Source organism: Stegodyphus dumicola, chromosome 8 (genome assembly GCF_044657685.1).
Source record: "Stegodyphus dumicola isolate Sdum_Otavi_A_Nest chromosome 8, ASM4465768v1".
NCBI lineage: Eukaryota > Metazoa > Arthropoda > Arachnida > Araneae > Eresidae > Stegodyphus > Stegodyphus dumicola.
In genome coordinates, this window is record NC_140775.1 from 186614258 (window position 1) to 186641686 (window position 27429).

Sequence of the window (27429 nt, forward strand, 5' to 3'; positions counted from 1 at the left end):
GTTTCTTTACCTAAAGTAACATTGCTCTATTTTAAATATTCAATTAGGGTATATTTTCCCAAGGAAGTGACCGGGGGGTACTCTCCGAACAAACCGTATAGTTTTAAGCATTGCAGGAGTCTACAAAATTTCAAGATTATTGATTTAGAAGATAGCATCGCCTTTTCAGCTTTAATATACAATTAATAAAGATTTACGTTTATAATAATTTACCACATTTGAAAACAGCAAATTAGTATGTAAAAATGATCATCTGTCATACCAAAAATAAATGCTGTGTTTTACACTAAAACACCAATTCCTCTTTCAGATTAAACCATAAAAGGCAATTTCATTAAATTATATACAAATAGTAAATTCAATAGTTAAAAGATTAAGCAAATTTAGCAAACTATACTTTTAACACCTCGTAAATTACTTCAGTTTCATAACTAATTTATTCCAGAACGTCAGATATCTGATTACTAAAAGTAACATTGAGAGGTGTTCCAAATGGGAAATTAAAACTAGATGGGAAATAGTACACATTTATTTCATAAAAGTTACACAAATTTCGATTCAGCATAAAATGACAAGGTCCCATCGTTATACAACATTAAAATTTAGATTAAAATTGAAATCTACGATTTACGACTAGTGGTTTGGTTTTCCACAGTCTTTTGTATCCACCGGCAACAGCAGAAGTACACCAACACAGGCACATAAATAGCTTCGCCCAGACAGCAGAATTGTCCATTACGAGCCGACAAATCTTGGTGGATGCCACCGAATTCTGAAAATAAATAATTACCATTAGATAAAGTTAAAAGTGAACTATTTAAAACCTGCAGTACCATCACACACTATATTAGGACAGCATTAAGCATCTTTCTGGTTGAACTACAAATAGAAACAAAGTCTACAACGTTTAGACCATATTCCAGTAGCACACTTGGTAATTTCATCAGAAGCCAAGACAAGTTGAACTCTTGTTTAAAATTATTTAACTGCTCAAAGCACTATGATTACCATAACGCTGCTATGAAATGTTCTTAACTGCAACTTTAACAGACTTTTCTTAGAGCTTTTGTAACAATATTTTACTGTCAGAAGGAAATGGAATACGAACGTACTTGAGTTTGTAAATGAATCTTTCATGACCGAACACTTGAAACTCTACTTGGAAGTGTGTCTCTATCTGGTGGCCTAAAATTAATCAAAGTAGACATGGGAGACCATTTCTTTTAAGTTAGGCTCATTTTGGGCCACCTGACGAACGCTGCCGGTACAATGATTAATGTACAAGCTATCAGAAAATACGAAACAATGGCAGTAGTCATTCGCGTTCAAAAAGCACTGCAAAGCCAAGCAGCCAAATAGCACACCTCAGGGCATACGAGAGCAGAAATATGCCCAAAGTAATGGAATAGTGTACAATGCATTCAACAGAATCCTCTATGAAATAAAAAACGTGTACCTATAAACGAAACAGACAAAGGCATTTTCGAAATAATGTTTCGTATTTTAACATAAAACAATTTGAATTTTATATAAATAAATGCAGAATACAGGAGGCCGTCCAGTAGGAGAAAGATAAGGTGTCAGCAAGGACTGAAGTGGATTCCTTGCTGAGCTGGTTGCCGATGTCCTTGCTGAACTCGTTCCCGATGTGGGATGCAGTACGTCTCGTGATATATGCTGTGCTAGAACAGCAAACTGGCAATACTGCGAAGACTCAAAACTCGTAAATCTTTTACCAATGGCGAGCTGTCCCCCCGATTTCGGCTTGGCTACTACCAAGCCTAAAAGTAGTGGTCACTTTAATATGGAAGTATCCAATAGGCAGCCCATTTTTGTCTCTTATGAAGGGACAGACAGTTACAACCAAGCCTTCTCCGGGATTAGAGCCCGGGCCCTTTGGTATCGCAGTCGGCTTCTCTAACAACTATACCGTCTGGTCGGCACAAAACTTAAATCTACAGGCGAAGTTCTAGTGCATCGTCTGCTTTCAATGAAACGCCCCTCCCGAAGGTGTGGTCTTCCTCAAAATTGGGGAATGCTATGTCCCGCAATACCTCAATTATCTGAAGTACAAAAGCGATATTGGACAAGCTTCTACCTTCTACCAGTCAAATCAGACTGATGAAACCAGTGTAATCATTGAAATCTCATTCAGTGTAGTCTGCTGTGGACTATACATTAACTACCGGCTTTCATGTAAATTTCCCTTTCGAGGTATCCTTATGTTTTACAATATGACTCAGTACTCAAGATTATTTTCCATAGATTATTACATATTTAAATTATGATATTATTTCAATGGTGACCATATCCTTAATATGCCAGACTGCAGTATCTTGCTTGCAACATAAAGAGAATGAGAAATCTACACCAACAAACAGATTTACTACAGTGTCAGGAGTATTAATCAACACAACGCATAGATCTGGACATGCTTGGTGAACAAAATTATGTTAACTTCAGAAATTTAAGACTTCTCAAGAGTAGTAACACATCTTAAAAGAAACTAGTCACAAAATCTCTAAAACTACTTAATTTACCCTTAAAATTTAACTGAATTTAATCCAAAACAACAACAGCTTTAAATTGTTGCAAGTTTTGAATACAACTAACGAGTGAATTTGTAGTCAAGAGCAAAGCAATGAAAGGAACTTGAATTAGGGTCAAAATCTACGCCAAGCTAAGGAAGTTTGTAGCAGGTTTGGCTCTTCCGGTTTTAAATTTTACACTGGCGTCTCATCGTCCAGTTTTCCCATCTTAAGTTACCTCTACTGTTCATTAAAAAAATTTAATTTTTCAGTAAATAGTGTAATCAAATATAACATCTATGACTTTAAAATTTGCTGACGTTTCACGGAAAATGCATTCATTGAATGTTTTTTTCCTCCGAGCATGACTTAAACAATGCGTTTTGTTCCAGTATACATATTACTAGTATTAAGTAGCTTGCAAGTACCGAAGTTAAGATGAATTCCAGATCTTGAGAATTTAAGGTTTTTTACGAGCTAAGAAAGTTTGCGATAAACACTAATGAAAATTCGTTAAGGTGTTTGATTTTTCCTTTGATATTCACAGAATTTTTTCTTTCACTACACTTCGTAGTTGCTATGGCTGCTACCGTCATGTGCATATTCACAAAGCCTACAGACCATTTCTCTAAGGTCTGCTCTCATTGGATGAAACATCTACTTGGCGGTCATATTTGGAATGGCGAGTTATCGCCCTGTAGGCGTGGTAATTAACAAGAAACAGCATTTATTTCATTCGATATTTTTTTAGTTTATGAATGAAAACTTGGAGGAATTGTGTGGAATATATTTTATATAACTTACTGACCTTATTAGTTAATTTGTACTTGAATTTAAACTTTTAAAAGTTTGTAATTGTTTTACAAGAAAAAGGTGTTTATATGGAGACAGCATATGCACATTTTCGTCATTTCTGTTAGAAAGAGCCTGTTGTGTAAATTTTTATAGCGCATTAATTAATACAAATAAAGGAATATTAAAAAATAAACCAAATGAAAACATTCAGTAAACATTTAAGGGCGTCGGATACCTATTTTGTACCTAAATAATGAAAAGTAAGTATAACTAAAATTATATTTTATTCCATTATGCGCTATTTCTATTGAAACGCTTTTCGGGATCTTGGATCGTAATCTTGCTACTGGTACCTACTACAAAGAGTACAAACCAGTAAATAAAAATAAGAAAAATTAACAAAAATAGAGAAAATAAAGGCGTTTAATTTTTAAACCGCAACCAAATAAATAATGACGAAGTCATTCAATGAATTTAAAAAAAAATCCGCGCAGAGCAGGGTTTATGAATGCTACGAGAGGGGATAGAACCAACGATCTAGAATGCCGATAACGTTTTCCGCGCTCCTTACCCCTGTGCTGCGGTTTCTCCGGCGAGTTTTGCACAATTTTTGGTACAGCATGCTCAAATACAAATTCTAAAGGCGAGGAACCAAAAGTCGTCAAGCACTAGGTTCTGTAATCCTACATTTCCTGGTTTAACCAATCGGAGCAAACAGCAGTAGAAACGGTCCGTAGGCTTTGTGAATAAGCCTGTCATGTTTGTTTGCCATGATTTATGGAAAACCGCGAATTTTGACTTTGCTAAAGTAAGTTTTAATATACTGGATGATTCAGGTATTTGATGTACACAAGTGCTTAGTGGTTGTATAGTATCATGAATGAGAGTACAATAATATTCAGATTAATCTTGGAATATATTACGAGTAGTCATACAATTCAAAAGAATTTTAAATTTGATGTTTGTTTTATCAGGTGGCTGCTGTAAGTGTTTTCACCATTTAAATACTTGTTACATACTTAAATTATGATTAGTAGATAATTTATACTCTATAGCGACTACGGAGTGGAGAATAGGATTTATACAGCATTAAATATTTATAGATTTGTATTAAATTTTAACTGCAATGAGCACGAAACTATAACTGAAATATACTTTTATGCCCAAATTAAAAACAGACACTAACAATCGTAATAAATCATGTATATCATGTCGAATCATATGTAACAAACTATTACTTAAATTTGCACTAAGTAGCTCATAGTAAAGGCCTTGAAATTGTAATTAGCTAAGCGCAGCAAAAATGTCATTTTCATCTTGACTTACACCTTGAATAATCCATAGTTTCTAGCTGCACTGAGTCTATTAGTGTCGAGTTTATAACAAGTTAAGACTATTCAGTTATATACTCAGAATATAAAGTGAGACGATTTGTTTTGCATCTTAATGAAATCCGAGTATTGACTACCTCAGCAAGTAACCGTTATTTATTTAACGGCGCTTTAAGCGGTTTTAACCAAACAGAAAAATATAAATATGTAAATGACCAGAACTGAATGAAATGTGCCAATATTGACATTCCAAATTGTCTGTGTAAACAGAAAATTTGTAAGCTTTCGGACATTGTACGTGCAATATTTAAAAACAACCTTCTCTAAAACATTCTTGATTTTATTACAACCCAACCTTGGAAAAAGGTATTTTACAGAGTATTTATTGTATTATGCAGTAGTCATAGTGCCAGAAGCTCAGAAGTGATCTACAGACTTGATATTTTCAAAAACCTGGGAATAAACTTATGCAAATAAGTAAATCAAAGCACTAATGTAATGTTTTACAAGAAACAATTTAATTTTTAAGAAGGTTGATGAACTCACTTCATTTATTTTTCAATATCAAGAGGCTGTGCATTTCTTTCTTTTCCATGCAAGTTTGGTGTCGGCAAGACCATGCATATCTTCAGTTCGGCATTGAAGTTTGGGCGGTAATAAGGACACGGCGTGTCGTACGCTAGACCCCTGTCGCAGACGAAGAAGTTTCTTGGATTCATGGGGTTGGCGAACAGACCAAATTGTGCGGGACATGCAAACCAACGGGTCTCTTGGATAGCTAGAAAGGGAACAAATTTCATCTCTATGTTGCTATGCCATGAATGAAGAGATCACCAGTTCATATCTCAAACTGAGGTTGCAGCTTTCACATTATAGAAATTATGTAATAATGAACAGCGCTTTCATAATTAGTCTTCGAAGAATGTACTTGCAAATTTAAAAGATTGCTCAAGGTCTAGTTTAATGCCCGGTCGTATTAGTTAATAGCCATTAGCTTTGCGCCACTATAAGAGCTGACGCAGTGGCCATTTCATTATGGAAACACCCAAGAGGTGAACACCGCTGCCGCCTACGAAGGGACAGAATTTACAACCATGCTTTTTCCAGAATTCGAACCCAAGCCCATCGCTACGTCATTCAGGATCACTATCCACTACGGAATTAGGTCCACTATACCGGTCAGGAGGTATCATGTTTATAGATATCGGAAAACGAACATGCTCGGCGGTAAGTTTATGGCCACCGTTTTGCAAATATTTGTTGTATGAAGGATCGTGTACCTAGCGCAGTTTACTTGATATATAATGTATGCAAGTGATACGACGCTATGCAAACAAGCAAAATTGGAATTATGTAGATTAATTTAGTACGCCCAGCAATTGTTATGCATTACTACGCATTTATAAGATTTCGCCAAGAAAGCCAACCTAGTAGCTAACTCGGGATTTCCCGAGAAATCAAGAATGAAAACGAGCCAGTTTTTACTGGATGCGTTATCCATGGACGATATGCTCTGCTTAGGCAGACAGACCTGGTGAATCTTATCACAGTCACATGATCCAACTCTGAAACATTCGGGTGTTTACTATCAGTTGCTTTCCAGGAGTCAAAAATTTTTAGAAGCAAGATGTGAGACACTTCAGTATTTTGTTAAATTTTGCTTTTTTAAGGGGACTCATGCACCTTAAACCCCTCATGATCTTCGAATATGCGACTGTTGCAAGAATTGGGATGTTTTATTTTAAAAGCAATTACTTCCAACTTTTTACATCTGACTACATAATATAGCTGCTTTAGAAAGTAGTAACCAGAAAGTTTGTGTTGCCACAAATATTTTTGTAATTTAATCCTCTTTGTGACAAAATATTTCGCCGTGTTTCCACCTTGCGCGCATGATATTTTAAAAATGACTAATGGTACATACTTGAAATTCAATGGAATTCTTTATATGGGCACTACTTTCTAACTGAACCACCAATCTGATGAATATTTTAATATTGAAAAATTTTATGGACGAAAACATTACAAATTTTTTAAATAAAATACATTTTATAAATTCAACTCAAAATAAAAAAATTTAACGTGAAATTTTTAGAATTTTAGGTTCACAGTAGTTTCCAAATGTTATAAAAGCTATATATTAAATATAGAATTAAATTATAAAACAAAATGTTTTAAACTGTGCGTGCAATTTGGAAACATGACGAAAAATGTTGTCACAAAGCGGATTAAATTATAAAAATATTTGTGGCAACCCAAACTTTCTGATGACTATTTCAGAAAGCAGCTATATTATGTAGTCAGCTGTAAAAAGTTGGAAGTAAGTGCTTTTAAAATAAATAAGTTCTCAATTCTTGCAACAGTCATCTATTCGGACATCTTATGGGTTTTAAGGTGTACGAGTCCCCTTAAAGAATTATCAGCAATACGGATTTAAAAGAAATTTCCACACGAAATACTTTGCATCCCGTACGAAAATCTCACAAGATTTACACTGCTTTCTATTTAAAACATTTAACGCTTGGTTTAGAGATTTGAATAATTAGGTTTATTACGACAAATCTTGAACAAAATTACAGGAGGCATTTAAAGTAAGCAAATATCACCTTTTCATAGCCTATGCTTCAGGCAAGGTTATCCAAAATGATTTGGTTTACCGAATTACAGCAAGACACCAGGTTATCTGTGTAAAGATGCCTTCAAGGAGGGTTTTTTAGTAGAAATTAATTATATGCACTTTGCACATGGGGAAACCCACGAAAACAAACCTTGCAGCCAACCTGTTCGCCTCGGATCCAACCGAGGTCGAATTCCGCGACTTTGGTCCATCATGCACCGTTTGCCTGCATAAATTAACATGTCATATGTAACCCAAATCCAAGGTGTTTGGTTATTAAGAAGGTAAGAAAAAAACACACGGAGATATATTACATAAGTTATTAGCATTTCTGAAACTACAATTAGTCATTTTTTATTTTCTTGCTAGAATTATAATGAGATTATGTTTAAGAAGTTACCAAAATAAGTTTTGTTTCGAAAATATACTAGCTGGATAATTTTGCGATAAAATTCATTAAGGTTCGGATATATTGCGTTAAAACTTTTGACAACAATATTGGCACGAAATTCATGATCCAGACAACAAAAGGACAAATTTACTGTAATTAAAAGCAATAGTTCAACCGGGTTCAGTGTACTGAGAATACGGCAAAGCACACTAGGGTTATCTGCCTAAGGGGAGGGATGCCTTCCTGGAGGACTTTCTAAGGGAAACTGGCTCGTATACACGTTACACATGGGGAAAATCACGAAAACGCCCATGCAGTCAGCCCGTTCGGAGGATTCGAACCTCGGACCGAACTCCCAGTGTTCAGCGATTTTACCGCTCGTCCGCTGGTGGGCCCTTCAACCGGGTTCAGATCGCTTAGAATGAAACGGGTACATGGCGACAGAGCTATAAAACATCTTGAGTATAAAGTGAATAGGAGCTAAAATAATTTAAAACTATCACTATTGAATGCATAGCTCATATTATGAAAATATCTCCAAATATCTGTACCATAATGCAAGTAATATTTTAAATTACAAAACCAACATTTGTTCATCATTTTGTTCTCAACAATATTTCAAAATGCAGATAAGACTTAAGACAGAAAATTTAACAGATTATCTTAAGTGTAAATTCAAATAAAACGCACAAAAATTACAGCGAGATTAAGTTTGTGGAAATATGAATTTAATCCATTAATTCACATTTTTCAGTACGTTGTTTACGAAATTACCATTAATCGCCTTTAACCGGCATAGCAGGTGCCCGAGAACACCAATAAAGTTTCACGCAATAATATCCACTTTCCTGGAAATTATTTTATTGAAATATTTTCTTTTTAAAATAAATAATTAGTTTCACTTCAACGCCAAAACTTAATTCATTGCCTAAATGTCGCCATGTCTTAGTCACCGTGTAGAAATACTTTATAAGCATACACACAGAATACGTTATGAAAGTGTCTTGTGAATACGTTATTCCTGAAATACCAAAGATTCAAGAAAGAAACTAAGTGCATATAAAATAAAATTAAAGTAAAGGCCTGTAGAATTCTAGAAGTGTGAAATCAATCATTGAAACTAACTGGAGCATATGAGAAGTAATTACTTATCGCCTTCGAAAGGTTCTTAAAATGCGAAAATTTGACTTCCGTATAGACGCTACAGAAAATGTTATATTTTCACCATACCAGTAAAAGCAGGTAAATATTAATTTAATGCAAAAGAAGCTTTCAGTACATCAACACATTTTAAATTAACTCGCTATATAAAATGCCTAGTTTAATGCACATGAACTTACTAAGTTTACCTGGAAAGTATGCTACGTGAAGTTCATCATAAAATTGCTTAAGATGCTTACCCTCATTATCACTCAAACAAATTTAATCGCTTTAATAATCTGAACTTAAAACATGGTATCGTAACAGTACATTTACGTTAAACTAGACTGAATGGCTAATCTTTGGAATATGGTAACAGGTAGATCGGTGACATTTTGGCAAGGCGATAAAAATTACTAGCTAAGACTTTAGTAGTGCACATTGATAAAGTGAAGATTGTGCACAATGCCATTTTTGTGCAATTCTAGGATGTTTTTTAAAGTGAAAATAGGTGACGTGTACATGGATGATACCGTGTATGTGCAATTCTTAAAAACGCGGCAAACAGTGGGCGATTCTGCACTTCCTTCCAATTCCGCACCTAATCTTCGTCATGATTAAGTACTTTTGTTCCATAAAAGTTCGAGCATAAGTGTAATTCGGCTAGCAGATTGTTGGGGAAAAAAATGTTGAGTAAAAATAAAGAGCCTTTACTTCGTGAAAACAAAATGGAGTCCAAAAAAAACTAGCAGGTTGCTGTAGCAGGGTTGGTCGCCACATTTTCGCCAAAAAATCGCCAAGTTATCATAATCCGAAGATTAACCGATGTTTATCCTCATTATCACTGAAACACATTTAATCGCTTTAACAATCTGAACTTAAAATATATTATTGTAACAGTACATTTACGTTAAACTATATTGAATAGTTACGAGTGACATTAAATTAAGATAAAGAAATGGACAAGAATTTATATTAAAGTTTCACTTAAGGTTAATAATTCGTAGCACAGATAATTAATTCTTTAAATTCAAACTGAACTTACCACTTTCGCCCAAAATAGTAGTGAAATTGCTTATGAGAAGCAGAAAACCCAACATCTTTCTCGACATGCCAATCATCAGGAATTCTTTGATCGAACACTTTTTTGAGTCCACACAGTAAAACGAACAACTGGAATAAAAACATGATATTTTTTCGTACTGCCTTTGAGGCACACTTACAAAAATAATTTTCTAAAAATCCCAAAAAATGGGCAAAATATTTCCATTCGTCTACGAATTAAAGAAATGATAAACTACTAAAAAAAAATTCTAAAACCTTACAAGCGATATAAAAAAACTATAGACTCAGGTTGGCGACTGCATACTCAGTACTGACTGCGGCGTCTACGAAAAGATACCGGTTGAATTTAAACGCTTACAGGTGAAGTAGAAGTACATATGGCATGAATAAATAGTACGATGTTTAATTTACTATGCAAATTTTTTAAAAAGCTAAGCTTAGCTTGCTCATTCATCAATGGATATCTTCAACTAAACAACGTAATTTAAAAACGCTTAATACATAAAGCATTTTAACATTTTAAAATAGCATTTTGGGTTTCATATTATCCTATATTTCCCTGTATAAACTCAGAATTTTTGGAACATTTTCTAAAGGGGTATCAGAAACACCTATACCGACAATGTTAAATTGCCCATTTTCGATGTACCTTTCCTGAAAATCTGCTGTAGATACAAGCTTGAAATTTTTTCTGTAATTAAAGTATACCTATCTGATTATACTGGAATGAGCTTTTGAAACATTTTGAATTTTAGAGTAAATTACAGAATATTTTGTTAGGCATAGTAAAATTTAGCACTTTTCTCATCCAAAAAAATTTTAAATCTTTTTTTCTAAGTTTATTACATTTCAGTTAATATTAGGGAACCTAATAAATAAGCCATAAAAAGTTTATTTAATTTTTATGTAAAAATCCTCATTGATCAAGCAGTAAATTACAAATTAAAACTAGATTTTTTGCAGTTCTAACTTTTATAGAGATTAAAGAATAATATTTTTAGAAAGATAAAAGTGTAGAGAATTTGAAAATGCAAAAATCCGAGATCACAGTTTTTTGAAGATTTTGGGGTTCCAACACCCCTAAAGCTAATTTAGAGAATCGACTTCTATACAGAACTGCTAATCTCGGAAAAAAGTAGGTATTTTTTCGTTATCAAATGATAAATCACTGAATAAAAAAGACCTTTTTAATGAATAGAAAATAACATTGTCTAACATAATAGCAATATAATTAATACAAAATGCATTGCATTAGTTTTCAAACATTTCTATCCCCAAAGGGATTATTAGTCTCAAAATGGGATTTTGTACTGGTTGACTATAAATGGCGTATCACTTTTTAAATTGTTGCCACCAAATATTAACGCCCTGCGTTATTTAAAAAAATTTAAATAAAGATGAATCTGCATTATGTATGCATGTTCCTCTCATTGTGAAAACAATCACAACTCGAACATGTGCATCTGAAAGCCCGAATTAGGAGTTTGCTTTATTATTTCGTTCGTATTTCATAAAACTTTAAGTAATTTTTTATTATAACTTTTAACGATATGAAAGGGAGCAGTGGCAACACTATACTAAACATTTTTATCTCCAGCAAGCGAGGCTGTTGCGCTTCGGAAAAATGTGAGATATTTATCTTTCAGTTTTACTAAATGTACTGGGCTCTATGAAAGCAATGTGTTGCCGCGGAAGGAAATAAAATACTTTTACTTACGCGCGCCAGCGTGTTGCCATTCAGTAACGCCTAAAATACTTTCAGATTTAACCTAGAAGTTTGCTGAGTAATACTTGAAGCGATTTAAAACCAATAAACACATTTCCTAAAAAAGATGTACTGCTTATTAATGTTATTTATTTAAATATCTATGTAATAAAATCATGAGATGTGTAATTAGAAATATTCAATATTTTTATGAAATGACTTTAGCTGAACTAATTAAAATCGTTATATAGTTTTTTTTTTCATTGTTATAACAACTATTTTATAAAGCTGGCCACGCAAGCGTATCTATACAGAGGCTGTTCGCACATTTTTTAGACGATTTTGGTAAGCGGTAATAAAAACTCGTTTGCTGCAAAAGAAGTAATTGCAATTGTACTTTGTTTTTAAACGTCAAAATTATCGTCTGTGGCTTGAAAGTTTTGTTTTTATTCAAAATAGCGAATTTAACAAAGCAATAGTTCGAAGGCTACATTTACGTTCTTTCCGAAGAGGATTATGCATACTCCGTTATCCAAAAACGATGCGAGAGTCATGGTTTTGTGATATCTAAAGCGTCGATAGGTAATATCATCAACAAAAAAGGAAAAAAACGTCAAAACGGCCTCGAGTGGGACAAAAATTCCAAACAAGTATCCAAGGAAAAAACGGATATCTTCGACTATTGCAAAGGTACGATGTTTAATGTTAAAAGAAAATCCCCCTAGTCAAAGGACAGTTGCAAAATCATTAAAATGCTCGGTGTCCACTGTAAACAAAATGATAAACGTTGATTTAAATCTTAAGAAGGCGAAAAAAAGCAATGTGCATCGTCTTCTTCCAGAGCATATCGCTCAACGCAGGACACGCTGCAGAATTCTATATGAGAAACACTTATCCAAAGAAAAATGGAAAACAGTTGCCACAATAGATGACGCATGGGTGTATTTAAATGAGTGTAACAAAAAAGAGCCATCTATTATCATAAAAGGGGAGACAAAAATTTAAGTGCATGGTTCAAAGAATCGAAAGAACGTTTTTCTAAGGGATTCATGATTGTTGCTCGTTTTTCTTATAATGGCAAGTTCAAAATAAAGAGAGTGCAAAAAATGTGAAGATTAACTCCAAATACTATCAGGAACATATTTTATCGCCAATTTTTCCGAATGAAATACCATCGCTTTACCCACAGGGCCATCCATCTGTGAGACTCCATCAGGACAAAGCTAGCAGTCACACATCAAAATCCACTGTAAATTTCCTAAAAGAAATGGAACAAAAAACTGGTATCAAGGCCATACCCTTCACTGATATCCCTACTGAATCTCCCGATGTGTCACCTATGGAGTTTTGTGCTTTCGGACTTTTAAAAACTGCATTATCCAAACGTTGTCCCAAAACCCTAACAGGACTCTGGAAAGCAGTTCGGGAGGAATGGGATAGAATACCTCTTCTGCCACTTCCAAAGGCATTATTATCCTGGAAATTGCGGTGTCGAAAGATAGTTCAGAATAAAGGATGTCAAATAGAACATTTAAAACACAAGAATTTTATGTAATTTACTTTTGTGAATACAATATACGTCGTCTAAAAAATGTGTGAACAGCCTCTGTATATGTTTTTATGTATGACATGTTTATATGTTATGTCTAATTTATGTGTTGGTATATTTTTTCTGTTTCTTCACTCTTTTCTCAGTTCAGCATATTGATGTTCAGTTTTCTAAAGACGATGTCTTAAAAAAAATCGTGTGTGTCATTTTATTGTCCTTTCTGTGTCTTTTCTTAAGCTTTTGTGTGCTAGCTTTATTTATTAGATATCTGGTTCTTAACATTTACACCAAATAAATTTCAGTGCCACAGCAAAAGCATAAAATATCGATATTTAAGGGGAAAAATATATCTTTAGAATTTCTAACAGACAGTCTCGCGAGCTGGAGATAAAAAATATTTTATTCCGCACAGTATCGCCAATGCTCATATTCGAATCGTTAAGTATGTTAATCAAATGTCCATTAGTTCGAATTTTAGCAAAATATGAAATTCGAAACTCAAAATTACGGCTTCCGGGTCCCATGTTCGGGTGGAGGATAACGATATTCAAAACTTAATCGCTTCGGGCACCATCGTTTTCTCACAGTGGGAGGGAGATACATATAGGTATGCATATTGTTCTTTATTTAATTTCTTTAAAGAATACAGGGCGGTAATATTTGGTAATCTTCTTTCACAGTGCGAGCGACATACAGTGGCTCTCAAAAGTGTTCGTACACTTATGATTTCCGTTGAAATAAGGCTCTATCCATTAATTAAAAGTAAACTTTCTGAATGAGATTTTAATAATATGATCTATAATCTATTCGTAACAAAATTACGTGAAATATTTTTAAAATATAACGAAACTTTATTTTTAAGAAATTAATAATTAAAAAATGACAAACATTTTATCTCACAAAAGTCTTCGTACACTTCAAAAAAATCTCGACATATTAGTAAATATTTTCAGTTTTTGTTACATTAATATTTAGTAGGATATCCTTTAGCATCCACAACAGCTTTCAAACTTTCTTCTTCTTCAAACTTCATTCTTTTTGGGAATAGATTTTACTAGTTTTTTTTTTTTTTTTTTTTTTTTTTTTTTTTTTTAGTCCAAAGGGATTTTAATCCCGAAGGACGTCGGTTCACTTTTCAAACTGTTGCCACAAAATGTTAGAGTCCTGCATTATATTTGAAGAAATTAAATAATGAAAAATCTGCATAAATGTATGTATATTTCTCGTATTGTGATAAAACAACGGTACATAGAGTCATCGAATTTTGAATAACGTAATCCTCCAACGAATATGAGCATGTGGAAGACCAAATTTGAAATTTGAAATTTGTTTTATGATCGATTTCCTATTTTTTAAAACTTTGACGAATTTTTGATTAACAAACTCAAGGATTTCAAAGCGAGCAATGGCAACGTTGTGCAGAAAAAACATTTTTATCTCCAGCGCGTGAGTCTCTGTATCGGAAATTCTAAAGATATGCTCGTTTTAAAACTATTTTGCGATATTGCTGTTGCACTGGATCTTATGGTTTAAGTGCGAGGAACATGATATTTAATAAATAAAGGTAACACTCAAAACGTTAAAAAAACGCCCCTTTGGACGTAATTTAAAATCTGAAACATTTCAGATTTTTTTTTTCATTCAAATTATCATTTTGAAATTTTCCACATAAAATCGGAATAATTTCAAATGCCCGTGCTAAAATTTGTTTCATTCTTAATAAGCATCAAAACATTGATTTCGAGTTAAATAAAATGTACAAAACAGATTAAGAACAATATATTCAGTAGTTAATTTAAAGCAAGCATGCAGTAAATCGATTATCTCGACGAATGATTCAGACATTAATCATAGTCCTAAATCTCAAAGTTCTATATTTGCAAAAGATACGCAGAAATCTGCATGTTTATAAGCCTGTTTCAAATGACATAAGTATACATTTCTTTTTTTAACTGATAGCCTAACAAAAAATCACTAAGCTAATCGCATACCTTTTTTTTTTTTTTTTTTTTTTTCCCCTAATTTTTCAGTGTAAACTAATATGAATAGTAAAATACGAAATCGAAAATGTTGTCTCAAACATTCATTTGTTAGAATTAATTTACGTAAGTAAAAGAGGTATAATATTAAGTGAGGTATCGCAGAGAATCTTTGAAGATCTTTTCAAAGAAACTCATTAGTTTGCGATCCTAGAGGAATGCAACCGCGCTATCAGCCCATTTCGCCACAGAAAACCGGATGTAGGAAGCAGTCACCAACGTCTAGTGATTTTAACGCCGGTTAATAGAAGTCTCCTTGAAAACTATTGAAAAGTGTGGGAAAATTGATTGGACTGGCTTATTTAATTTAGGCATATACAAGACGGGCTGCCCATCCGGTATAGTGGTTAGCATTTTGCGTTGACAACTATAAACGGCAAATCTTTTTTCAAATTGTTGCCACCAAATATTATCGTTCTGTATTACAGTATTTAAAGAAATTAAATAATGAAGAATCTGCATGAATGTATGTATGTTTCTCGCATTAAGATAAAAAAAACGGTACTTAGAGCCATTAAAATTTGAATAACGCAATCTTTCATAGAATATGGGCATGTGGAAGCCCTAATTTGAATTTGAAATTTGTTTTATTATCAATTTTATATTTTGAAACACTTTAACAAATTTGTGATTAAAGAAGCTCAACAATTTCAAAGCGAGCAATGGCAACACTGTACGTGGAAAAAAAATCTTTATATCCAGCGCGCGGAACTGTGTATCGGAAATTCTAAAGATAGGCTCATTTTAAAATTATTTTGCGACATTGCTGTTGAACTGAAATTTAAGGTTTAAGTGCGAAGAACATGATACTTAATAAATAAAGGTAACACACAAAACGTTAAAAAAACGCCCCTTTGGACGTAATTTAAAATCTGAGATCTTTCAGATTTTGATTATTTTTTATTTTATTTATTTTTTTTTTTTAAATTTCTGTATCAATGTTCATCCATTCTTCCATCATGATTGTTCATGTTTGAGTTCGCTTTTCGCTTTGATGTTGTGTTTCCGTACTCTAAGCTCCAGTTCTTTCCAAATCCTATAGGGTTTAAATCTGGCGTCTGAGGTGGTGTTTTCAAAACCTGTGGACAATTATAGAGACACCACAGGCGAACTATGAAAGATGTATGCTTAGGATCGTTATCATGATTAAAAATAAAGTTGTTTCCAATACCCAAATTTTCGGCAGATAATTTTAAACTGTCTTTTAAAATATTTAAATAAAGAGAATGATTCATTATGCCGTCAATAAATACCAAATTACCTAGGCCTGATGCTGCCATGCACCCCCACATAAGAACACCTCCACCACCATGCTTAACTGTTCCAACTAAGTTCTTAGAACGAAAATCCTCATTTTTCTTCTCCATACAGTTATTCGACCATCGGAACCAAAAATATTAAATTTGCTTTCGTCAGCAAATAGGGCATTATTCCAGTACGTTTCGGGTGTGTCTATCATTGATTTTGCGAATGAAAGTCTAAGCTTTCTGTTTTTCTCACTAACAAAATTTTTTTACGGGCAGAACGCCCATGTAATCCAGCTGTTCTGAGAACTCGTCGAACAGTTTAAGGTGAAATTGAAGTAGAAATCTTTGCATTAAATTCTTCAGAAACGTTTACAGCACTCAGACGTGAGTTTTTCACAAATTTTCTAATAATAAATCTCTCATCACGTTTAGTTAATTTTTTCGGTCGGCCTTTTCTTACCTTGTTTTCAATCCGATTTTCTTCTTTAAAGCGTTTTATTACATACTACACTGTAGAATGGGATAAATTAACTAATTTAGCGATATTTTGAATTGATTTACCACTACTATAGTGAAAAAGTATCAATTTTTCAATGCTCTTTGTAATTTCTTTACGACTGCGACCCATTTAACAATAATAAATAGAATATCATGAAGTAAACAACAAAAAATTAAAGCAAGCTATTTTTTAAATGCCACCACAATGCAAAAATTTAAAAAAGGCTGCAAACGATAATTCTAATTTGATTTTATCCAAAAATATTTCAGTGTACGAAGACTTTTGTGAGATAAAATGCATGTCATTTTTTTATTTTATTTTCTTAAAAATAAAATTTCGCTATATTTTAAAAATATTTCACGTAATTTTGTTACGAAGAGATTATAGATCTTATTATTAAAATGTCATTCAGAAAGTTTACTTTTAATAATTGGATAGAGCCCTATTTAAACGAAAGTCATAAGTGTACGACACTTTTGGGAGCCACTGTATGTACACTACAAAAAAAAAAAAAAAAAAAAAAAAAAAAAAAAAAAAAACTGACAGTTTTATATCTCCTGTTCAACTGGGCCCATGACAAAATTCAAATTGTGTTTTTCATGTTTCGAAAGCGCGACTTAGCAGGTATATTAGATTTATATATAGCATTGTTCTAATATAAGTATTTTGACAAAACATCGAACTTTTTCTGAAATGACATGCCAATGTCTTATCCATATTTCGATTCTACATTTCACATTATGCCCAAATATTAAATTTTGTAAAATTTGAAGCGAAATTTACGAAGAAATTTAAAAATTTATCTTGGCGCATTTTTTTCAGTTGGCGGCAAGAATAATTCAATTGGCAAAGATCTGAATTTATAGCAATCTATTTTTTTTCCTTTTCCTCTTTGTACACGAACAGAAAAAAAGGACATCGTTCATACAGTCAAATAATTTTAACAAAGTGCTTAAACCACATTTCCTGTTATTATCTCTTATAACAAATACACCAACGTGCCAATATGTAAATTCACGTACATTTTAGGAAATTTTGAATAAGAATCTCTAATCTTTTGCAGGTATTATTAGAAACACATCTACTTTAAGATGATGGTAAAAATTTTACAAGCTATAATTCAAAACGTTTTTCAGAAAATGTATAAAAAAAATGTTTAAAAATACAAATTTTAAACATAAATCATTAAAATTTTGCATATTATATTTGAATTCAGTTTAAATTTTGAATTCTGGATGAAGGAATCAAGAAAGTTTAATAAAAAAGGGATATTAATAAATATATGTCAAATTCAATTAGCATTGAGGAGCTAAAATTTTGAGAGCTAATTTTTCAAAAACTACTCTTGCGATTTTTATAAAATGTGATAGTTTGGCATAATTTGAGTCCTAGAATCGAAATATGGAAAAAAAATCGGTATGTCATTTCAGAAAAAGTTCAGTTTTGCGTCAGAATACCTGTATTAGAAGAATGCTATATATATATATGTAATAATAAAATTCCATAGTCAAGAATACACTTAAAATTCTAACTGTATGTTCTTTTCATTTTTAATGACGACGGTCTCTTATTTGAAAGTACGTGGAATTAAATCCACAGGCCCGTAGTCAAGTTGTTTTCCCGCCTTTTCTACACGTACAGTTTTAGAATGTTCTGGAGATACCTAAAGCGAACTGGATTGGCTGACGAGGCTGCCGTCATTTCTTGGAAGCTCCGCCTTTCCAGAGGCTATACAAAGACTCGCAAAAGGAACATCGGGGTCTTTTCTTTAATGTAACGATGCACTAAACTTAATACAAAAAGTTATTAGTAATTCTTTTTATTTACTCCGGATATCTGATTTTGTAACTGCTATTTCTCCTGACCAATAATAAATGTATCCTGTTTTTTTAAATTTATCATCTGATAGTTTAAGCTACGACGACATGATTCTTTACCAATCTATTTATTCCGGAAAAAAGCTGGTACATCATATATATATATATATATTATATATATCTTAAGTCGAGCTTTCCAGACATAAAAAAACTTTCATATATAAGTTGAATTTAGTCAATCGGTCCAGCCGAACGGAAGATATAGGACTGCCACATTTTTTATTTTTTTTCTCAGTGTACATTCATGTAGATTCTTCATTACTTAGTTTCTTTAAATACAATGTAGGGCGATAATATTTGCTGCCAACAATTTGAAAAGTGATTCGCCGGTTATGGTGGACGTTTTCACATCAAATCACATTTCGAAACTACCAGCCCATACGGGCTAACTCTTTAGGGCTAAAAATTGTCTCCGGATATTTACCTCATCATACGTACGTACATGCATCATAAGTTCGTACACAAAACATGCATGAAAACTGATAGGATGAATCATCCGTGTTTTCAATTATCCGTGACCTACGCCACCAGCACTATACCGGATAATCTAAAGTACACTGTAAGGGACTAAATATGTTAAAAACGTAATATTGAAACTAGTTGTAAAATGTGGATTCTACCAGTGGTATAGTGGTTATAACTGGTGAATACTGGGAATTTTTTTCGATTTCGTACCCAACGAAACGGACTGGTTGCATGGCTGTTTCCTGTAGGTAAGGTGGATACGAATTAATTTCAGTTAGCAAGTTCTCCACGAAAGCAACTTTCCGCTGAGGCAGGCAGCCTTTGTGTGCTTTGCCTATTCCAGTAAGTAAATAAATAGTATTAAAAATCTTCTCCGGTTTCCTTTTATTGTACAACATTTAATTGGAAACAGAAATCTAAAATGAATCGAATATTAAAAAATTTGAAAACTATTTTACTCTATCAACATGCAATTTACTTTAGTTTTACTCCTGTCACTTACAAACGTTTCAGAGCCAAAAAAAACTCCTAAAAATTACTTAAATATTTACCAGTTAAGAATAATAACTTTCACCCAACTCAAAACTGAAACTCATCGTGTGTTTATTTGAGGACGTTTGAACTTTGCTTCTGAAAGTGCTCAGATAAGTAATGAAAAATCTTAATTTACTCGCCGAGTAACTAATCTTTAATCAGTCTCGAATAATTCCGAGTAAAGATGTCAAGAAACTTTCGCAATTTTAAGTAACTTGATTAGTAACTTTCCAGACTCAGTTCTGACGTATTTATTTCTACTCTTAGACTCATCAACAATTATATGAGGCGAATAATTTTCCAAGATGTAAATTTATTTAAACCCAGTCCTTTCTGGAACGGATATTTTACAAATAAGAATAATATAGGATAAAGAATTCACAGACAAATAATGAGATAAATATACTAGATAGATACACTGTAGACAGGATATAAATATGTAAATAAGTATTAGACTTTGCTGAAAAGAAAGCTATACTTTAATAATTAATAAAAAGATGATATAAGCACTACATACACGCAAGTATGTGAGAGTATTCATCTCTTCAAGCCGTGTCGTTTGTAAAATAAATTATATTAAAAACCTATTGCTAATTAAAAGGAATTGGCTCACCTGCGGCAGAGCGGTAAAATCACTGAACACTGGTAGTTCGGTTCAAGGTTCGAATCCCGTGAGCAGGCTGGCTGCACGGTCGTTTTCGGGGTTTCCGCCATGTGTAACATGTTAATACGAGCCAGTTTCCTTTGGAAAATCCTCCATGAAGGCATCCCTTCCTTCCGTGTAGTGCCTTAGGACGGAACACGTAAATAATAATAATATGGAATTCTCAGAAGGTTTTTAAATTTAGAAAAAAAAGTATGTTTCGTTTGTCACAGATTTTGAATAAAACGCTATAGATTTCGAGGGCAAACAGGCATAGGTCCCTCGTCTTTGGGAGCGAAATAACTGCAAAGGGTAGGAGAAGCAATACTTATTTTATAGGGAAATCAAAGAGCTGAGCAAACGAAAAATGAATGTAGCGCCACCTATCGAGAAAAATAACAAAAAAATATGAAATTCTATGATATTAGAATTTTCATAACACTCTTGTATATTTATAGGATTCTACTGTTACTAGAAGCTTAAGTTCTATGCACCTTACTAGACAGATAGCGAGTTATTGCTTAGCCTTAAACAAATCCCAAATACTGAAGAAGATTAAAATAACCATTTGAACAAAATAGGCACAACTTATGTTACAACGAACTTCCCCTACCTAGCGTGTATTTGAATTAACAGAACAAAACGTTAAATGCAGAAGCTTATACGGTTCATCTAACATTGTTTGTTACAGTTCTTCCTGCAAAAGGTTTTATTACGTCTTGTAATTAAATGAGTTGTTTTTAATAATGAGTAATAGAAAACCGATTTGAAATAATGTGATTGGATTTTTCATCTGTGGTATATATTTTATCACAAGAAGGTGATGAAAACTTAAATTAAGCGCTGGCTCAACTAAAGCAACGAACATGCATTATTTTGCATTAAAAAATAAGTAGTTTTTTCACAAAACTTTCAAATTTCATCTCCTTTCCTCGTTTATATTTTGTGACAGAACAAGTAAAAGACTTTTAAAAACAAGAAATGAAATAGAACGTGCGACTACAGCAAAAAATTTATCCCATTGTATTTGCGCGCGTTTTTTAAAAGATGGGAGATATAAAAGAAAATAAGCTAGGAAACAAAACTTCGATGGAGAACGCAGAAAACTGACAAAACGGCAACTGAAAGAAAAGGAAAAGAGAAAAAAAATCCTGCATTTTCGCATCGATTTTGTGAATTTTTTTTTTAGTTTCCGAGCGCAGAAAATGGGTCAAGCCTCTTCCAAAATATCTTTTTTTATTATTTATTATTTTTCTCTTTCATTTTTATCAAAAGAAAGTGACACAGTCTTTTCTACTCATTTTAAAACAAACTCTGAAAATGCTTTTGTTTCGAAGGGTCGGCTTTTCTTCGCGTGTTTTCTTATTATTTTCTTTTGACTGTGTCATTAATACGAAACACTCCTGATTGCTTTAATGCAACATAACTTAATTAAGTTCGGTTCACTGATTTCAAATGAAAACTTTCTTTAAATATCTTACTTGTTTCTGTTTATTGGAATTGTTTGCTTCTAAAATTTATTTCAAGAGTTTCGTGCGCTGTTGCCCAGCACGTAATACAGAAAAAGTCATGATTTCGTTTTACTCTTTGTTTTAATATCTTCATTCTGAACTTTCGAATTCGAATGGAAAAAAAAGAAGTTATTGGGAGTTAATGCGAATCCATTCAACCATATTTCTCTATATTAATGGTTCACTAAAAGGAATATTTATAATTTACACTTTCATATATCCTCTAAAGTACATAAAAAACAGTATATTTGAGACTATAAAGAGTAAACTGTAATGCTACCTATGCATTGACAGCATACATCAGTGCACAGTACAGATGAGAATGTAAAGAATAAATAGTAATGCTGCAACCTGTGCATATCATTGACAGCATTCATCAGTGCACAATACAGTTGAGACTATAAAAAATAAATAGTAATAATAAATATGCATATAATTGACAGCATAATATATGCATAATATAAATATGCATATCATTGACAGCATAATATAATGCATAATATATGCAATGATATCCATAATATATGCATGATATGCAATGAGCATCAGTGCTCATTGCAGTTGAGACTATAAAGAATAAAGAGTAATGATAATTATGCATATGTTTGACAGAAAGCACAATACAAATGGGACTATAAAGAATAAATAGTAATGATAAATATGCATATTATTGACAGCATGCATTAGTGCACAGTACAGTTGAGAACTACAAGTATAACGAATAAATAGTAATTAATTATGCATATTATTGACAGCATGTGTCAGTGCACAGCACAGTTGGTACTATAAAGAATAAGTAGCATTGCTACCTATGCATATCATTGACATCATGCATCAGCGCACAGTACAGTTGAGACTATAAAAAGTAAATAGTATTTCTACCTGTGCATATGATGATATGCATATAATATGCAATGATACGTATATGCAATGAGCATCAGTGCTCTTTGCAGTTGAGACTATAAAGAATAAATAGTAATGATAATTATGCATATCATTGACAGCATGCATCAATGCACAATGAAGTTGAGACTATAAAGAATAAATAGTAATGATAAATATGCATATCATGAACAGCATAGTATAATGCATAATATATGCAATGATATGCATAATATATGCATGATATTCAATGAGCATCAGTGCTCATTGCAGTTGAGATTATAAAGAATAAATAGTAATGATAATTATGGATATCATTGACAGAACACACAATATAGTTGAGACTATAAAGAATAAATATTAATCATAAATATGCATATCATTGACAGCATGCATCAGAGCGCAGTACGTTTGAGATTATAAAGAATAAATAGTAATGCTACCTGTGCATATCATTAACAGCATGCATCAGTGATCAGTGTATTTGAGACTATAAAGAATAAATAGTAATGTTACCTGTGCATATCATTGACAGCGTGCATCAGTGCATAGTACAGTTGATACTATAAAGAATAAATAGTATTGCTACCTATGCATAGCATTAACACCATGCATTAGTGCATTGTGTGATTGAGACTATAAAGAATAAATAGTAATGTTACCTGTGCATATCATTGACAGCATACATCAGTGCTCAGTGTATATGAGACTATAAAGAATAAATAGTAACGCTACCTGTGCATACCATTGACAGCGTGCATCAGTGCATAGTACAGTTGATACTATAAAGAATAAATAGTATTGCTACCTATGCATAGCATTAACACCATGCATCAGTGCATAGTGTGGTTGAGACTATAAAGAATAAATAGTAATGTTACCTGTGCATATCATTGACAGCAAACATCAGTGCTCAGTGTATATGAGACTATAAAGAATAAATAGTAATGCTACCTGAGCATACCATTGACAGCATGCATCAGTGCATAGTACAGTTGATACTATAAAAAATAAATAGTATTGCTACCTATGCATAGCTTTAACACCATTCATCAGTACATAGTGTGGTTGAGACTATAAAGAATAAACAGTAATACTACTACGTATGCACGTCGCACTTAAAGATAACCACGAAAACGACTATGAAAACAGTGCGTTTGCCTAGTTTAAAACCCAGACCGGACTATAAAGAATAAATAATAATGCTGCCTGTGCATATCATTGACAGCATACATCAGTGCTTAGTGTATTTGAGACTATGAAGAATAAATAGTAATGTTACTACGTATAAATGTTGCACATAAAGAAAATAACGTAAACGGCTATGAAAACAGACCGTTTCCCTAGATTAGAGCCCAGATCGGACTATAAAGAATAAATAATAATGCTGCCTGTGCATATCAGTGACAGCATGCATCAGTGCTCAATGTATTTGAGACTATAAAGAATAAATAATAATGCTACTACGTATGAACGTTGTACATAAAGAAAATAACGAAAACGGCTATGAAAACCATCCGTTTGCCTGGATTAGAACCCATGTCGGAACTACCAGTGTTCCGCGATTTTACCGCTCGGGCGATGGTGGACCTAAGCATTTAGATTGTTCAGGTTGGCATTCAGTGACAATTCTGACACCTCTACAAAAGTTTCTGATTAGGGAAACATCTATATGTGCATCTTTTCTAATAAGTTACAACCGTTGATGCCTTAGATACATTCTGGTGTATCTGAGCTGTTTCAGCAGGACTATGCAAAACTGCAAAGATCTGCAGATCCAAGCGAAATTCCTCTGAGGCTGGAGACTTGCCAAGATCCCACCAAATCTCAATATTTTTGAGCAAATCTGAAATGAATTACGTGTTTACACATCTTTAGAATGCTTTCTGTAAAGAATTCAACAATAGCGAACGCTTTGGAATAAAACTTTCGTAACAGTTTAGTATCTGAAATTAGAAATATCGTCTCCTATTTAAATTTATTCTTTTTACAAATTGTCGCTTGCAGACGAGCTGTGGGTTGAGGGATACGTTTCAGCAACATTTGTACAGGCAATGTGGCTCAACACAGAACAGTTAATAGAATCCTGTATGGAAACTACATTGCGAGAGAGAAATGGAAATGCATTGTGAGCGTTGATGAAGCATGGGTTTACGTAAATGAATGAAATAAAAAAAGATTTATTTATTATCGAAAACGAAGAGGAAAAAATATATAAAACTGTTTCCGTCAATGGAAAGTTTCAATCATGGTTTATGATTGTCACAAGTTTCTGTTACAATGGTAAATTAAAAATAAGGAAAGTAAAATCTAAAAAATCTGATGTGCACACCACATGACTTCCTTGTACGGAATATTAAATTATACGCATTTTTTCTTCCATTTCATTTAAACTTATTGGATTGAATTAAATCTACTTCGCCGACAGCGCATAAACCACAATAGAATAAATGCATTCTTTAAAATTCGCTCTATTTGTTTACCATAGCAACACTCTGGCGCAAGGTTCACTTAACAGTATTGTATTTCGTTCGTATTATAACTCAGAATGCACAAAATTTATACCATTTAACGAATTATCTAATCGTTGCCACATGTTCTATTCAAATACTATAATAAGGCTAGAACGATGATAAAATAAATTAAGCAAACAAACCAAAAAAAAAAAAAAAAAAAAAAAAACAGTTTTTCACAAACGTTTGAGTACTTCTCATTCAATTATTTCAGTTCTCACTTCGCGAGAAGGCAAAAATACATAAAAACTCAAAATATCCGTATTAAAAGTTATGAAGTAAATCTTAAACACTTATTTCCTCGAAAAAATTACAGAAAAGATTAATCATGATTTAATTCGCAATAATAAATGAAGGCGTTATCTTTGTTGTTGCGAAACTAAGTTTCTCTAAATTGGCAACAAATCCGCTATTCTGCTGTTTCAAATGTAAACAAGCAATGGCCGCCATCAAAAACATTATTAGGCTTAGCGGCACTTAAACAACTTTAAAATTGTTGATAATTCTAAAAATATTGCATACAGATTTACTAAAGGCATAAAAACGTTAACCGGAAGATAAAAACAAAATAAGTCAATCATTTTTAAAGCACAAAATGTACAAGTTACAGACATATAAGAGTAAAGAAACTGAGATCACTGAGCCGGGTAACAGAGTGGATATATATATAAATATACTTATATACGTTTGGTGCGGCAGATTGGAACCAAAATATGAGGTGCACATCTACATGTTATAGCAGTCCTATATACAAAATTTCAACGTTCTGAGGCTACTCGTTTTTGAGTTATGCGAGATACGTACGTACGTACATACGTTCGTACAGACGCCACGAAAAATTCTCTTCAGAATTCATTTTAAAGCAGTTTTATAATTTTTTTGGGGGAAAAGAGTCTTTTATTCTGTCCTTACGTACAGATATCACGCATAAACATCGTTAAATTGCATTTGATAGCGGTCAAAATAGATATTTTCCTTGAAATATGCTGCCTGAAACTTTTCGCGATTACAATACTTCCTTTTTACTTCGTATAAGGAAGTAAAAAGGTAGAAATGAACTCAACGTACTGTCTTTTTGGAAGCATGAAAGATGAAAAATGAGCAACGCTTTCGCCGGGAGTCGAACCACGGACCTATGGACTACGCGTCCAGCGTGCTGACCACTACACAGCGCAGGCATGCTAAGAAAGAGCGAGATATACCTTATATAATTTCCCTTTTAAAGGGTGATTAGGAATTTAGGGGACGCAATCGGCAAATCTTGGTAGTGAAGAATGATCAGTCACCACGTTTTAGTTCGGGCGCCACTGTAGAGAAATTCGGTTATTTCGAAGCAAGAGATGTGAAAAATGAGCTTTGCCATCGCCGGTACGGACCTCTCAAATTCGCGTCTAGCTTGCTGACAACTACACTACGAAGGCTTCTCTCGCCTTATACACTTCCTCTTTTTGGCGCCCTCGTTGGGGATCGAAACATGGACCTCCTGAATACGCGCCCAGTTTGCTGCCCACTACACTACGAAGGCATGCTAAGAAGACGGGAGAAATACCTTATACCCTGACAGCTGAGAAAAAATTTATTATATTAAATGATTAAAACTAATACATTTATGTGTTAAACACTAATTAAAAGGCTCTGAAATCGTTTTAAAAATGCATAAACATCCTACGTACTTTTACATCAAAATTAGGAAACTTACAGTGATGTAAGCGAACATTTACCACATTTCATTCCTTTCATTACTCCACTCTGCAGCTGCTTCCAATATTTACAGAAAACATTCCACTTCTTTATCCCAATAACTATGAAAGAGTGAAACTTCATCAAGTCAAAGCGACAGGTCAACCTTCGACAGGTAACTCTGCATTTCTTGAAAAGAAAAAGACTGATACAAGTATTGCAAATCCCTTTTTAAAGTAATCTTGAAACGTCCATTGACTTTTCACTTACGGATTATTGTGCCTTTGATGTTTTCGGAAGAACTCTTTCTACGAGCAAACCACCAAGTCCCTTTATGTTTCACTTATGAAATATTGTGCCTTTAGTGGCTTGACATGACCTCTATACACAGGGAAACCCCCGACGATTTTTGGACCCT

At 33.2% G+C, this 27429-nt stretch overlaps 1 protein-coding gene across 4 annotated transcripts in view; it reads right to left on the minus strand.

The window, feature by feature from the left end:
• Positions 1-507: 507 nt before the first annotated feature.
• LOC118189363 (uncharacterized) overlaps positions 508-27429 on the minus strand; it is a 121626-nt gene continuing 94704 nt past the window's right edge. The window contains exons 1-4 of one of the 4 annotated variants that reach the window (XR_004758262.2): positions 10128-10232; positions 9848-9975; positions 5201-5432; positions 508-772 (exon numbers count right to left, since the gene is read on the minus strand). Coding sequence is in view for 3 of the 4 variants with exons in the window: in XM_085822817.1 (XP_085678943.1) it covers positions 5206-5432; positions 9848-9975; positions 20396-20505 (465 nt within the window). In the remaining variant the exon portion in view is untranslated. Of the gene's footprint in view, positions 773-5200; positions 5433-9847; positions 9976-10127; positions 10233-20395; positions 20529-27429 lie in introns of those variants that run through there. The other 3 variants (XM_085822817.1, XM_085822819.1, XM_035359947.2) reach the window with 3 other exon arrangements.